Below are 12,326 nucleotides of genomic sequence, written 5' to 3'. Positions count from 1 at the left end.
GGCAAAAATTCCTCATGCATAATATATATTATATATGTAATATATAATTATATGTAATATATATGCACAACACACACATATATATATACACACACATATATATATACTTTTTAATCCAGGAAATTGTGTTTAGACAAAGTAGTGCTCTGTTACCTCCTCTGCTCTTTAGTCAGATGTAATTTTGGACTGCGATCCTTCATTCTTGGACCCCAGATCTTGGATCCCATGCACAAGATGAAACAGAAGACTATCTCAGACTCCAGATGCGAATATTGTGTCATAAATGTGAGGCATTTATTACATGACCGAAAAGGTAGAATACACCCAAAACATGGTAGTTATTCTGTTAAGAAACTACACTGTATTTTTGAGATTGTTGATGTTATGGTAATTTGATTATTCCATTCTTGAGCTCCATCTTTAACCTCCGTCTTATATTTGCAGATGTTTCTCATTTGGCATTGGGCAAGGTGTCTCCACCAGCTTAATAAAAAGCATTGCCCGGGTATCAGGGGGAACTTCAGAGTTCATCACAGGCAAAGACCGACTGCAGACCAAGGTGAGGGCCCACCATGTATCCAGAAGTGGATAATACAAGTCAAATATGAGACAGAATGGGACACTTCAAGGACAGGAGCTCAACTTAACTGCAGGACACAGTTCCTGATCTCTCTCTATATATATAATGGGGACCACCACAACCTTGTGGAAGGAGAATCTATCATAGTATCTGAAATTCATATCTGGTCCTCGTTTATAAGCCTAGACATGAGATGCTGAGAATTTGAGGTTTTTGTATTGAAATCAGAAACAGGAAAGCTAAAAAAAAATTGCTGCTCATGTCTGAGACTTCAGGACCTTTCTTAGACTATATAGAGCCAGTCATCAATGCAGAAGATACCGTCAACTATGATATGTCCAATAGATTTCAAGTGACTACAAACTGACACTCCATTTTATTAGTGTTTGCAAAAAGCCTTCTCCAGATATATTTCTAAGCTCTGTCTTATATGTTGACTCTAAATCCCTTCTTCTCAACTTTAGATTGCAAACAAAGAACAATATGGTCACCTGTCTGTACAGGATTAGGGATTAGGCTTAATAGTCATTATGTCTCATGACCCCTGATATATAATAAGTAGTTAATGGTAGCAATCACTGCCACTGTTATATACTGCTTTTTCTTCTCTTCCAGGCCCTCAAGTCCCTGAAGCGTTCTTTACAGTCTGTAGTGGAAGATGTTTCACTGAGCTGGGATTTGCCTCCTGAGCTATCTGTTAACCGGATTTCCCCCAAACAGACTGTTCTGTTTAGTGGTCAGAGGTTAATCATCTATGTCCAACTGATGGGAACAATGCCAGTGAGTCGTCCTTGTTAGTCTTTCCTAGTGAATCTCCTGCCCTGTCAGTTACATTAAAACTGGTATTTGGTTTTGAATTTTAACAAGTTATTGTACTTGCCAACTAGAAACAGCCAAGCACCCTCCCCATCATGCCAAGTACATACGAATTCTAGACAGAAATTCCAGTGTGTTCTAATGCTCAACATTTTTCCTAGTCCACAGAGACTTCAGGAGTAGTGTGCCTCAAATATACCTTCCATGGCAAGAATTTTGAGGAAAAGGTGACCTTTTCTCTACAACCCAAGCCTGATGCCAAGTGAGAATTTTTAAAATTTCTTTACCCTCCTATCTATCTGTTTGAATTCCTTCCCTTGACCCTAAACCAAATAGATTCCCTCCAGTCACCTCACCATCTGCTAAATTCTAACCCATGAACATGTTTTCTCTCCTCTCTTCCTTCCTTCAGCAATGTGTAAGTTTTAATGGCTTCAGGTAACTAGCACTTGTAGCTTCCCCTTATTCTTAGAATATTTTTCCTTTCAGCTTCACTATTCATCGTCTTGCTGCAAAATGCTTGATCCAGACTAAAGATTTTGGCTTCAAAGAGACACCAGCAGTAAATGTACATGAGGTGAAGACTATCAGCATCGAGTCTGGAGTCATGAGTTCCTTTACTGCCTTCATTGCCATAAACCAGGACCTGAACAAGCCAGTGCAGGGGCCCCTGCTTCACAGGGATATCCCAAGGCTAACACTCTTAGGTGGTTCCCCTACAGCGACAAATGTCTCTTATGGTAAATGTTTTATCCCATTCATATTTATGGAATAAGGAGTTCTGCATATTTGAGAGTATTTTGTAATGAAAATGTTTTTTGAAAATTCTCATTGGTTTTCTTGTCTCCCTACATATAGGTTTTCTGACTAGTTTTAAATGCCTGTCTTCCAAGGACTCAGATTTATATCATTGGGAAAGAGATCTAAAACAAGGTTTAGAGAAGATAAGGAAACTTCAAAATACAGGAAATGCATATAAACTTCCACTAATCAAAATTCAAAATCTGAAAAGGATTTGTACTTTTGATTAGATGGCTAATGAACACACAGATTGCTAATGATCTTACAAGTGATTGATGTCTAAAATGGTCTGAGACATGAGGTAGGATTTGATCAGGAACAGATTTGTTACAGCCACTGGGGACAGTTGTCCAATTTATTGCTCAGAAATACACATAATAATTTGTCCAGAATGGCCAAGGGTTATGAAGTAGATAGAGGATTGCCTTCATTTCAAAGTTAGGATTTTGCCAAACAGATGTGACAAGAAGTGACAGATATACAATTAATTGGTGCATGTGACAAAGTATTTGGGTTGAGCTAGATTGAATACAGAAATAAACATAGAAGGAACTTGATATTGAAGGGGAGCATATAGAAATCAAGGATTTAAGTAGTCTAGAATTTGGTCAGAGATCAAATAAAATAGGAATCTCTCAGTTAAAATACTTAAATTGGAAATATATTATTGCTAATTAACTTCTGAAAAGTAGAACAATTCTGAATAAGACCATTATGAGTAAAGAGGTTGGAACTGAAGCAGAATAGAGGCTTCTTTTGGACTTGGGGAAGTCAATGCTATTTGAATTAGAATGTTGGATAGGATACTTAAATGGCTGGGAAAAACTCTCAAGATACCTGCAGAGGTTGAAATAGAGTAGAAGTCAGTAGTCTTACTTTCAGATATTTCAGTGGATATTGGGAAGTAACAAAGAGTTTGACGGTTCATAATGTGAATACATATGGATGGTAACCCAGATGAAGGAGGAAGTGTAATCATCTCAGGCTTGAAGAGGTTGCCAAGAAAACTTACAGAAAGCTAAACTCATTCTAAAGCAAAACGTAATTGAAAGGAGCACAAGAGTGAATTAAGAGATGTAGGAAAGAGATCCTTCTTTGTGTTAGGGGTTTCAGAAAATAGGCAGTAGAAAGAGCACTCGGTGATTCAGGCACTGTGCAGAAGGGGCAGCTCAGAAGAGTGAAATCATCTAGGTGACACCCAACGCTGACACAGGAAATACTTGTGTCACATATTGTCAGCCTTCAGTACCTTCGAGATGTGGAGAGTATAGGAACATCTGTCTAAATGTCTTTATTGGTGTTTTTCAGGTTTTCCTAATGCTGCAGCCAGCCCCACTCCTTCTGCAGTTAAGACTCCAAGTAGTGCACCTGTACATTTCTGTGCAGTCATGACAAAGAAGCCAAATTGTAAGGATCCTTTTAATTCAGTGAATCATGATGACCCCTCCTCCCCCCAGTCTCAGTGAGCATCTTACCTGGCCTGTTGTCTTACCATTTCTTTTCTCTAACACATCAAACTAGACAAACCCCAAGAGCCTCATTGCAACCAAAGGATGAAATACTCATCTCACAAAGAATCTTCCTCTGACATGACAAAGAGAAGGACTTCAACCAACACAACCAAGATGCAAAGTCACCGTAAAGGTAAGATGGACCTTAGTTTGCTTCTTTCATCTATTTATCTACCTAGTTGATACTCTACTTGGGGTACCAAGTCACAGATGAGATTTGTGTAGTACACAAACATGCTAGGGCCAACCCAGCTCCATCAGACTAAAATGTAAGCTATGTAACACTTCCCCAATGGGGGTGTGTGGTGACTTTACTTTTACCAAAGACATTTTTCCATCTCTTCCTATACAAACTTAATAGAAAGAGCCTAGCTTCTGCAGAACTATGCAACTATCTTGTTTGGTCCATCACATCACAGATTGGGCCTGAAGATATATGGGGAGGAAATTTGGAAGCTTTCTTTATTAACACTCTTGCTATGTATAGCCTGCCCTGAATTCAGTACATCTGTCAGGCAGCCTGAGAAAAATGGGCTACCTAATTCCCTCGCTTTCTCTTTCCTCTTCTCAAGGTTTTAAGGAGCGTGATATTTTACAGCTGGTAAACCTCCAAAATGCAAATGGTTCCTGGGATATGAATGAAGATTTATCCACGGTCCTAGGTATTCGTTTCGAAGACATGCAGGCTTCACACCCTACTGAGGTGAGACCCAAAGAAAATCAAAGAAATGGATGTTTTTATACAAAATGGTTAATAGTGAGAATTGTGCAAATCAAAGCCTACCCAAGATAGATCATAGAACTAATAAGACCAGATTCATTTTTAATAAAAAATTGATAGTTTTTGATTATGTTGGGAAAGTAAAAGCAAGAAATCAATGGGTTGGACAATAGGAGTATGTCAAGAGTGGTATGTGACAAAAGTGAACTGAAAACCCCTCTTTCATGCACATTTACATTCCCTGCCAGTCATCATACTTGAAAAAGTAAAATTTAAGAAACTTATCACTTAGAATTCAGGATATTACTTGTTCTTCACATGATTAAGGGAATTTCCCTATTTTGAGTTACCATTCTGTAGATGAAAAAACCGAATGTTTCCTAGGTATAACCTGACAGACATTCAGTGTCACAGTTGTGTTCAATGCTAGGATTGTGCCTTACGAACTCCTGAGAGAATGCTAATTTAAACAACAATAAGATTCCATCTTATCTTAGTCAGAATGGCTAGCATTAAGAAAATAACTGCTAGCCCAGGCCTTTAATCCCAGCACTCTTGAAGCAGAGGGCAGCATGGCAGGTTCCAGATCAGCCAGGGCTATGTAGCAAGACCTTGCATTCAAAAAGCTGAAAAAAGGGGAAAAAAAAACAAAAAACCACCAAATACTGCTGAGCATATGGGGAAAACTAAGCTCTTACCCACTTCTAGTAGAGATGCACATGGGTCCAGCCCTTACGGAAGTCGTCATGGAGGTTCCTCAAAAAACTAAAACTGTGACTACCCTGTAATCCAGCTATATCATTCCTGGATATTTACCAAAAGACTCAAAATCAACATGTTACAGAGATATTTGTACATCCATGTTTGTTGCAGCACCATTCACAAAGTTATTGAATCAGGTTAGGTGCCTATCAACAGATAACTAGATTAAGAAAATATATTACATATACACAATGGAGTTTTATTCAGTCATAAAGAAGAAATGAAGTGGACATTTTATGGAAAATTGATGGAAATGAAGATCATCACCTTAAGCACAAGTGAGACATAGATTGCATGTTTTTTTCTTTATTCATCCTAGAATTCTTCAAAGATACATGAAACATATGACATGAAAACAGAAAGACTGAGAGAAAGAAGGCAATCACCAGGAGGAGGAAAGAAATGAGAGGCCCTGCATAGGGCCTAAGTGTGTAATAGATTTGAAATAATTTCTTCAGAAAACTCAACTCTGTAAAGTGAATATATCTATTTTAAAAAATCAAGGAGTAGAAAAAAAGTCCATGATAAGCCCAGTTCCATCACTGTCCCTTTCTGTCAAGGGTATGGCACACCATAGTTCAAGTTCATTGAAGTCAGAATAAGCTGACTACTTATTTCAAATGATTTAAAAATATTCAGAAGGATCCACTACATTCAAAATAACTTGATAAGTCTTCTATCCATTAAGAAATTATTGTAATATGGAGCAAATTGCGGGAAGTTGATAGACAAATTTTATTCTGAATTTTCAAAACTTAGAATGTGATTCAATGAGTTTTACCTATTCTTGAGCTACACTGTCCAACACAGTAGCTACTGAGACTTTGAAATGTGGTGAATGAAAAAAGCCACATTTTTAACTGAAGCGAGGTATGTTCAGTACTATTTTAAAGACGTAGTATAAAAAGGAATAAGCTACATTATAGAAATTACTTGGTATTGATTACAAGTTACAGTGATTGATAGCATATAATTAAATAGAATGCATGAGCAGCTGAGGATAACATCACCAGTTCATCACACACTGAGCAAGTGCAAGGCCCTGTAATCTCCAGCCTTCAGAACAAAAGCTAGATGATAAAATTATCAGGCTGCTTATTTTCACTTTTCAAAATGAGTATTTAAATATCTTAAAGGACATATGCCTAGAATTGTATTTCTAGGAAAGTTCTGTTTTTGAGCAAGAAATTAACAGATTAAGAGAAGATATAAAGATGAAGAAGTTCTAGCTGGCCCATTGTGATAGTGCATGCCCTTAATCCCAGCACTCTGGAGGCAGAGATAGGCAGGTCTACATAGCAAATTCCAGATCAGTGGGGCAACAGAAAGACCATGTCTCAAGAAAACAAAATAATGTTCTGTCTTAGAGCAATACATGTTAAGCGCTTGTTAAAATCTTCAAGATGGTAATAAGGCTAACAATTTTAAGGAATCCAATGGCTGGGGCATCTGTTCATAATGTATTTTGATCAATAATTTGATTGAACTAAGTGGGCTGTGCATGGTGGTGCACCCCAATAATACCAGCACTCTGGGGGCAGATCTTTGTGAAATATTTGTGAGACCAAGGCCAGCCTTGTCTAAATATGTTCCAGGCCATCTAGGGCTACAGAGAGACCCTATCATTAAAAAAATAGTACCTGGACTAATTACAAAGTAGTTGAAGATCAATAATAGCACTAAATAATGAACTTATTCTGCAATGGAAAATTTTTAAATATTTAGGTCTTTTATTTGTCCTTTTTTAAACTCACCACCATAAGGATGCTGTCACGGAAAAAGGAATGTCTTTCTTGCTTACTGCCAAGCATTTTTATATAGGTCCATATTTCCAATGAAGATTTTGAACATGAAGGCCACAATTTTCCTATTTGTAAATGACAAAATTGAGATACACTGTATACTTTATTGCCAAGTAATAGAAAAGAGGATTTGGATTTTATTTTCTTGAAAAAAGTAGCAGCAAAATTGAGAAATAAAAGTCAAGTCCTGTTGTAAATTATCTCCTGTTCAAGGAGAGAAGTGAAGGTAATTTATGAGCAGTTGCATATGAAAATTAGACATTCTCATGCGGCCACAGACAATATGAAACAGTAAATGTGAATTTAAGGATTCATATAAGAAAAAGAAAACACCAAAGCAGTCATGCATATTCTCTTGGCACAGTGGGGTGATTCTCAGATGTTTTATGGGTGCTCTTTACTGCCCTGGTATTTATACTGGATTTATAACTTTAAGACCTTCCCGTCTTAAGACTCGGTGGATTGTCCCTCTGCTTAGGGCTCTCATTAGGCCTCACAAGTGCTACAAGAGCAGAAAGGGGAACAAGAAACTGTTTAGATGCAGTTTGGGTGACAGTGGAAGGAGGAAGAGAGCTGTTGTATGTGTTCTCTTCAAGTTTCTTGCCACAGTCTGTAGCTTTGGGGATGTTTGTCATGCAGGTAGTGGAACCCTCGGTTTGGGCTACAATACTGACAGTGCTCTGGCTGTATGCAAATGGCAGGGACTTCTACTGGGTGTGGGACCTTCTGGAAAGGAAGGCAGTGGCTTGGCTCCAACACCATCCAGGTAAGACTATAACTCCTTCCTTTCCCTTCCCTCCTAGGAAGCCAGCTACTATGCAAAGAGTGAACACTGGAGAGTCCCAATAGTTAGCTCCCTCTTGGTGGTTCAGCTTTTCTGCTCCATCAGCTAATTTTTCCTTGGTAGATAGAATATTGGTGAAATGTGTAATTAAAGGTAGAAGGAGATGAGTAGGTAGGGAGTGGCATAAGTAGGAATAGTTAGTGGCAAGAAGGACACATAGCTCTTAGTTCCTCTCTCATACTGAGCTAAGTAGCAATAGTTCTGGAATCGGAGCTAGTTCTCCTTGGGGGTGATCTCCCTGTTACTGTCTCTAGTCAGAAGATTAAAAGTAAATCAAGGTAGGAAGAAAGGAAATGCCAGGAGTACTAAGGAATGATAAAGAGTAGTGGGCAGAGATGACTAGGGAAATCGAGAAAGACTGAGGAAAAGATTTCCCCTCATCTACTGCCCCATAGCCCATACTCTCCCCCCCCGCCTTTTTTTTACAGCCTCCACCTTGCTTGAGCTTGCACGAATGGGTAATAAATTCTTGAAGACATCTGTGAATCCTGCTGTCTTTACCATGTAAGGATGATGCCCAGGAAAAGAAAGGTCTTTCCTGCCTATGGCCAACTACTTCCCTTCTGCTGAAGTGTATTGTCCTGAGTACTCTATCCTGTTTCATACCATAAAAGTAAAGGATGACCATACTGCTTTAGTCACCTGTTTTAGGTTCCATTAGATAAATTTTCAGTCCCTGTGTTTCCCCTATAACAAATGCTGTTGGTCACAGAAACTGTTTCCTCTCTGGGAGGGATATTCATCATCCATATATAGCATAGTCTCCCAGATTTTCCACAGTAATGACATTAAAAACACATTATACTCCAGAATAAGGACTACAACATTGCTGGTAGAGAATGCATGAATTCAAGGACTGCATTTATTAACCTTTCTATTCACTTTGAATTTTATATACTTACCAGGCTCATACTAAAAAGCTTTAAGCCTTTCCATTCTTAGAGGAAGTTGGAGATAAATTGAATGCCAACTCTGAGGTCAGTGTAACCCCAAATTCACAAAGGACTCCAGGTTTCCATTTTGCACATTGGTGATATTGGGGACCTTCATAATGCATTTTGCTTGGCCATTGCCAATAATGCTTTCCATACCTTTCTTTCCACTGTGTAAGTGACTTGGGTTGAGTTTTATTTGTAAAATAGATGTCTTTAATCACCCTTCAAGAGGGTTATAGTAATATCCTAAAACCTAGCCTTTATCCAAAAACCTAGCCTTTACTCATGAAGCTTTTAAAGTGTAGCTGTGACCTGGTTCACTCAGAATTCATGCTAGTTGTGCTGAGACCTGAACCTGGATTTCCTAGCACATGAAGAATGGGGCTCCCCATGATCATTCTGACACTCATTTTTCACATAGCTTATCCAAGTAAATGACTCAAATGGATGTACTATTCCCCAATCATTGTTTTATCAATAATAAAGTGTCTGTTTCCAATATTTGCTCTATGTGATCTTTTGTGGGTTGGTTCAATGAATGTGGATTGGTTTTATTAAGTTTTCTATAAAAATGGAGGTTAGAAGACCATCATTCCAATTCTGAAATTCAGTTATATGGTGAGTGTCCCTTAGACAATAACCCCATTTGTGAATCTGAGGCCCTAAACTTGGACTCTATAGTACTTTAAGCTTTAATATTCAATAATTCAGAGCAGGACCTTTGTAACCTTCATTATGGCAGTGGACAGTCCAGCTTTGTGTGCCCTATAATGTTACATGAGCTGACATGAAGATTTCTGTGACTTATATCATGGAATCTAATTTCCTCAAACTTGGTATGCTTATGGTTGTGACTATGAAATATGTTAGTAATATTACCTGGGTGGTTTTAGAAATACACATTTTTAGGCAAGACTGAAATACTGTATTGGAAGTATGCATTTTGACAAAGATCACTAGATATTTTGCATATACATTAAATTCTGAAAAAAAAGCTTAGAATTTTCATGAAATTAGCCTGTATCCAAGTCTGTCATTTGCTAGCCCCTGTCTTTTATGATTAAGAATCTCCTAAGGGCATTACATTTAAAGAAACTATATTCTGCAGAGAATTCTATTTGTTCATCTTTCCTTTTCTCATCACAACTTCTAGGCTAGGTGAGAACTTGAGGCATTAGTGCAGGCTCTTCTAAAACAGAACAAAAACAAACACAAACCAATTGTGCTCTATCTTTGAATTGGAGAAGTAGTGACAGTTTTTAAGTGCGTAAATGTTTTCCACTTGAGTTTCCAAGTGATAAAATGTTCCCACTGTAATTTTTCAAATCTAGGAACTGGAGATGTCTAAATGTCTGAGACTCTACTGCTGACAGAGGACCTGAGTTCAAATCCTAAGACTTATGGTGGCTCACAACTGCCTGTCACTTCAGCTCCTGGGCATCAGATACCCTTTTCTGGCCTCAGAGGCATCTTTACTCATGTGCTCATAGTTTACACAGACATGCATACATGTACATAGTTTAAAAAACTTCTAAAATGTCAGTTCACAATTAAGTGTAGTTTGGGGAGCAGGAGAGATGGCTGAGATGTCAGGACATACTACTCTGGCAGACGACATGAGCTTGGTTCCTAGAACCTACATTTGATGTCTCAACTACTTGTAACTCCAGCTCCAGGGAAATCCATTGCTCTCTCTGGTCTCTGACCAGCTACACTCTCATGTACATACATTCACACAGATACACATATATACATAATTTAAAAGAAAAATCAGAATATTATGGCTTATTTGTTGAAATCCCCTTTCATAGATGGTATTTTGTATTCCATGAAAATTAAAAATCCATCTCTGCTTTAGCAAAAGTCTTATACCTTTCCTGTTTGTTGCCTTTACCCAGAACTTTGCTGTAAAGTTAACCACAAGTCAATTCCATTGCCTTAAGATTCTTCCACTATGAAAGTGTAGGAGCTAAAGCCCTGTTCTGTATAGAAGCTTAATCTCTGGCTCTTCATAGTGCCTTCCACTAGCCTTGGCTGTCCACCCTCTTGATACATCCTTTGTCCTTCCTGTCTCCACCACTTGTGTTTTTCAGTCTTGATTACTCCCCAGAATTCTTCAGCTCCTATTTTTATTGTTGCCACTATTCCCTCTGACACAGCCACCATTGTCTCTGCTACATTCTGGCAGAAGACATGCTCCAGTCATGACCGCATAGCAACACCTTGTAAAACAGCTGTTGGGTAAATGTATCCTCCAAGAAAGAGGAAAAGAGGGGATGTGTCTGGAGACCCAGAGAGAATTGAAGCACACTGGGAAAAGGGAGGAGTTGGCACATTTTAGGAGCAGCAAACACATAGGTGATACAGAGCACACTGAGAAAAAGGGGTGGAATTGCCTCCATATTGAGCACAGAGGAATGGAGAGCAAAGAGAGACTGGGGGTGGGGGATGTTTGTTTTGGGAATTTCAAACACGGAAAAGGAAAAGCTTACAAGAATCCATGTCTTTGTAAGTTGCTTCCTGCCAAATGTCATATAAACTATGCAAAACCAATAGAATGTCTTATGTCGGTCTGTCAGCCCTGGGGCCTCAGAGGGCACTGGTGCGAGTCTCCCAAGAAGGGGGAGGGGAAAATTTACTGAAACAACAGCACTGTATGCAAGTCAAGACTTAGTGAATGCTAGATAACCCTGTAGTCATTTCCACCCAGGACACACAGGCTTCATTTCTCCGGATGGCTCACAAGAAGGCTCATGCTCAGGATTGGTGCTAAGAGTCCTTCAAAAGGACTATGAATAACAAGCACCCTTGACACATTTTATTTTTGGAACAATAAGTAGGGAAAACTGAGCTGATTACATGAAGAAGAGATGGCAGCCAGTGGTTCTAGTAATAGCAACAAGGTTAGCAAGAGAAGCAGCAGTAAAATCAAGTTTTCCTGAGGTAGAGACATTGGGGTCATGGCCAGAAATATTGAATGATGTTGCAAATATAGAAAACAAGCACCCTTGACACATTTTATTTTGGGAACAATAAGTAGAGAAAGCTGAGCTGATTACATGAAGAAGAGATGGCAGCCAGTGGTTCTAGTGAGAGCAACAAGGTTAGCAAGAGAAGCAGCAGTAAAATCAAGTTTTCCTGAGGTAGAGACATTGGGGTCATGGCCAGAAATATTGAATGATGTTGCAAATATAGAAAACCTGTGTCTTTTGACTGGGGAATTCAGTCCATTAATATTTAAAGTTATTAATAAAAGATGGGTATTGAATCCTGTCATTTTTAATCTCTGTTTTCATTCTTGATATAGCTGTACTTTTCCACAGTTATACCTTCATTAATTTCTTTCTGCAACCCCTTCCGTATAGTCATTCCTTTCTTCAGCTCTTTGTATTGCTCCCAGAACTCTCTGAAGGGCTGGTTTTGTGGACAAGAATTACTTCAGCCTATTTATGTCATGGAAGATTTTTCTTTCCCCTTCAACTATAATAGACATTTTGGCTGGATATAGTAATCTGGGTTGGCATCTGTGGTCATTTAACACTGGGAATACTTTG

The 12,326-nt window shown here is 38.6% G+C and overlaps 1 protein-coding gene across 2 annotated transcripts in view; it reads left to right on the top strand.

Annotated features, from left to right (window-relative positions):
- LOC103740374 (von Willebrand factor A domain-containing protein 5A) overlaps positions 1–9,273 on the top strand; it is a 22,150-nt gene extending 12,877 nt beyond the window's left edge. For both annotated transcript variants that reach the window (XM_029567295.1, XM_008840955.3), the window contains 9 exons: positions 445–559; positions 1,196–1,360; positions 1,558–1,658; positions 1,886–2,136; positions 3,506–3,604; positions 3,719–3,841; positions 4,281–4,411; positions 7,633–7,759; positions 8,266–9,273. In XM_029567295.1, coding sequence (XP_029423155.1) covers positions 445–559; positions 1,196–1,360; positions 1,558–1,658; positions 1,886–2,136; positions 3,506–3,604; positions 3,719–3,841; positions 4,281–4,411; positions 7,633–7,759; positions 8,266–8,345 — 1,192 coding nt within the window. In that variant the 3' untranslated portion in view covers positions 8,346–9,273. The remainder of the gene's footprint in view (positions 1–444; positions 560–1,195; positions 1,361–1,557; positions 1,659–1,885; positions 2,137–3,505; positions 3,605–3,718; positions 3,842–4,280; positions 4,412–7,632; positions 7,760–8,265) is intronic.
- Positions 9,274–12,326: the final 3,053 nt, after the last annotated feature.

Source organism: Nannospalax galili, unplaced genomic scaffold (assembly GCF_000622305.1).
Source record: "Nannospalax galili isolate Female #2095 unplaced genomic scaffold, S.galili_v1.0 scaffold881, whole genome shotgun sequence".
In the NCBI taxonomy this organism is placed as follows: Eukaryota; Metazoa; Chordata; class Mammalia; order Rodentia; family Spalacidae; genus Nannospalax; species Nannospalax galili.
The sequence above is the reverse complement of the archived record's forward strand: the minus strand, read 5'-3'. Positions and strand labels throughout refer to the sequence as shown.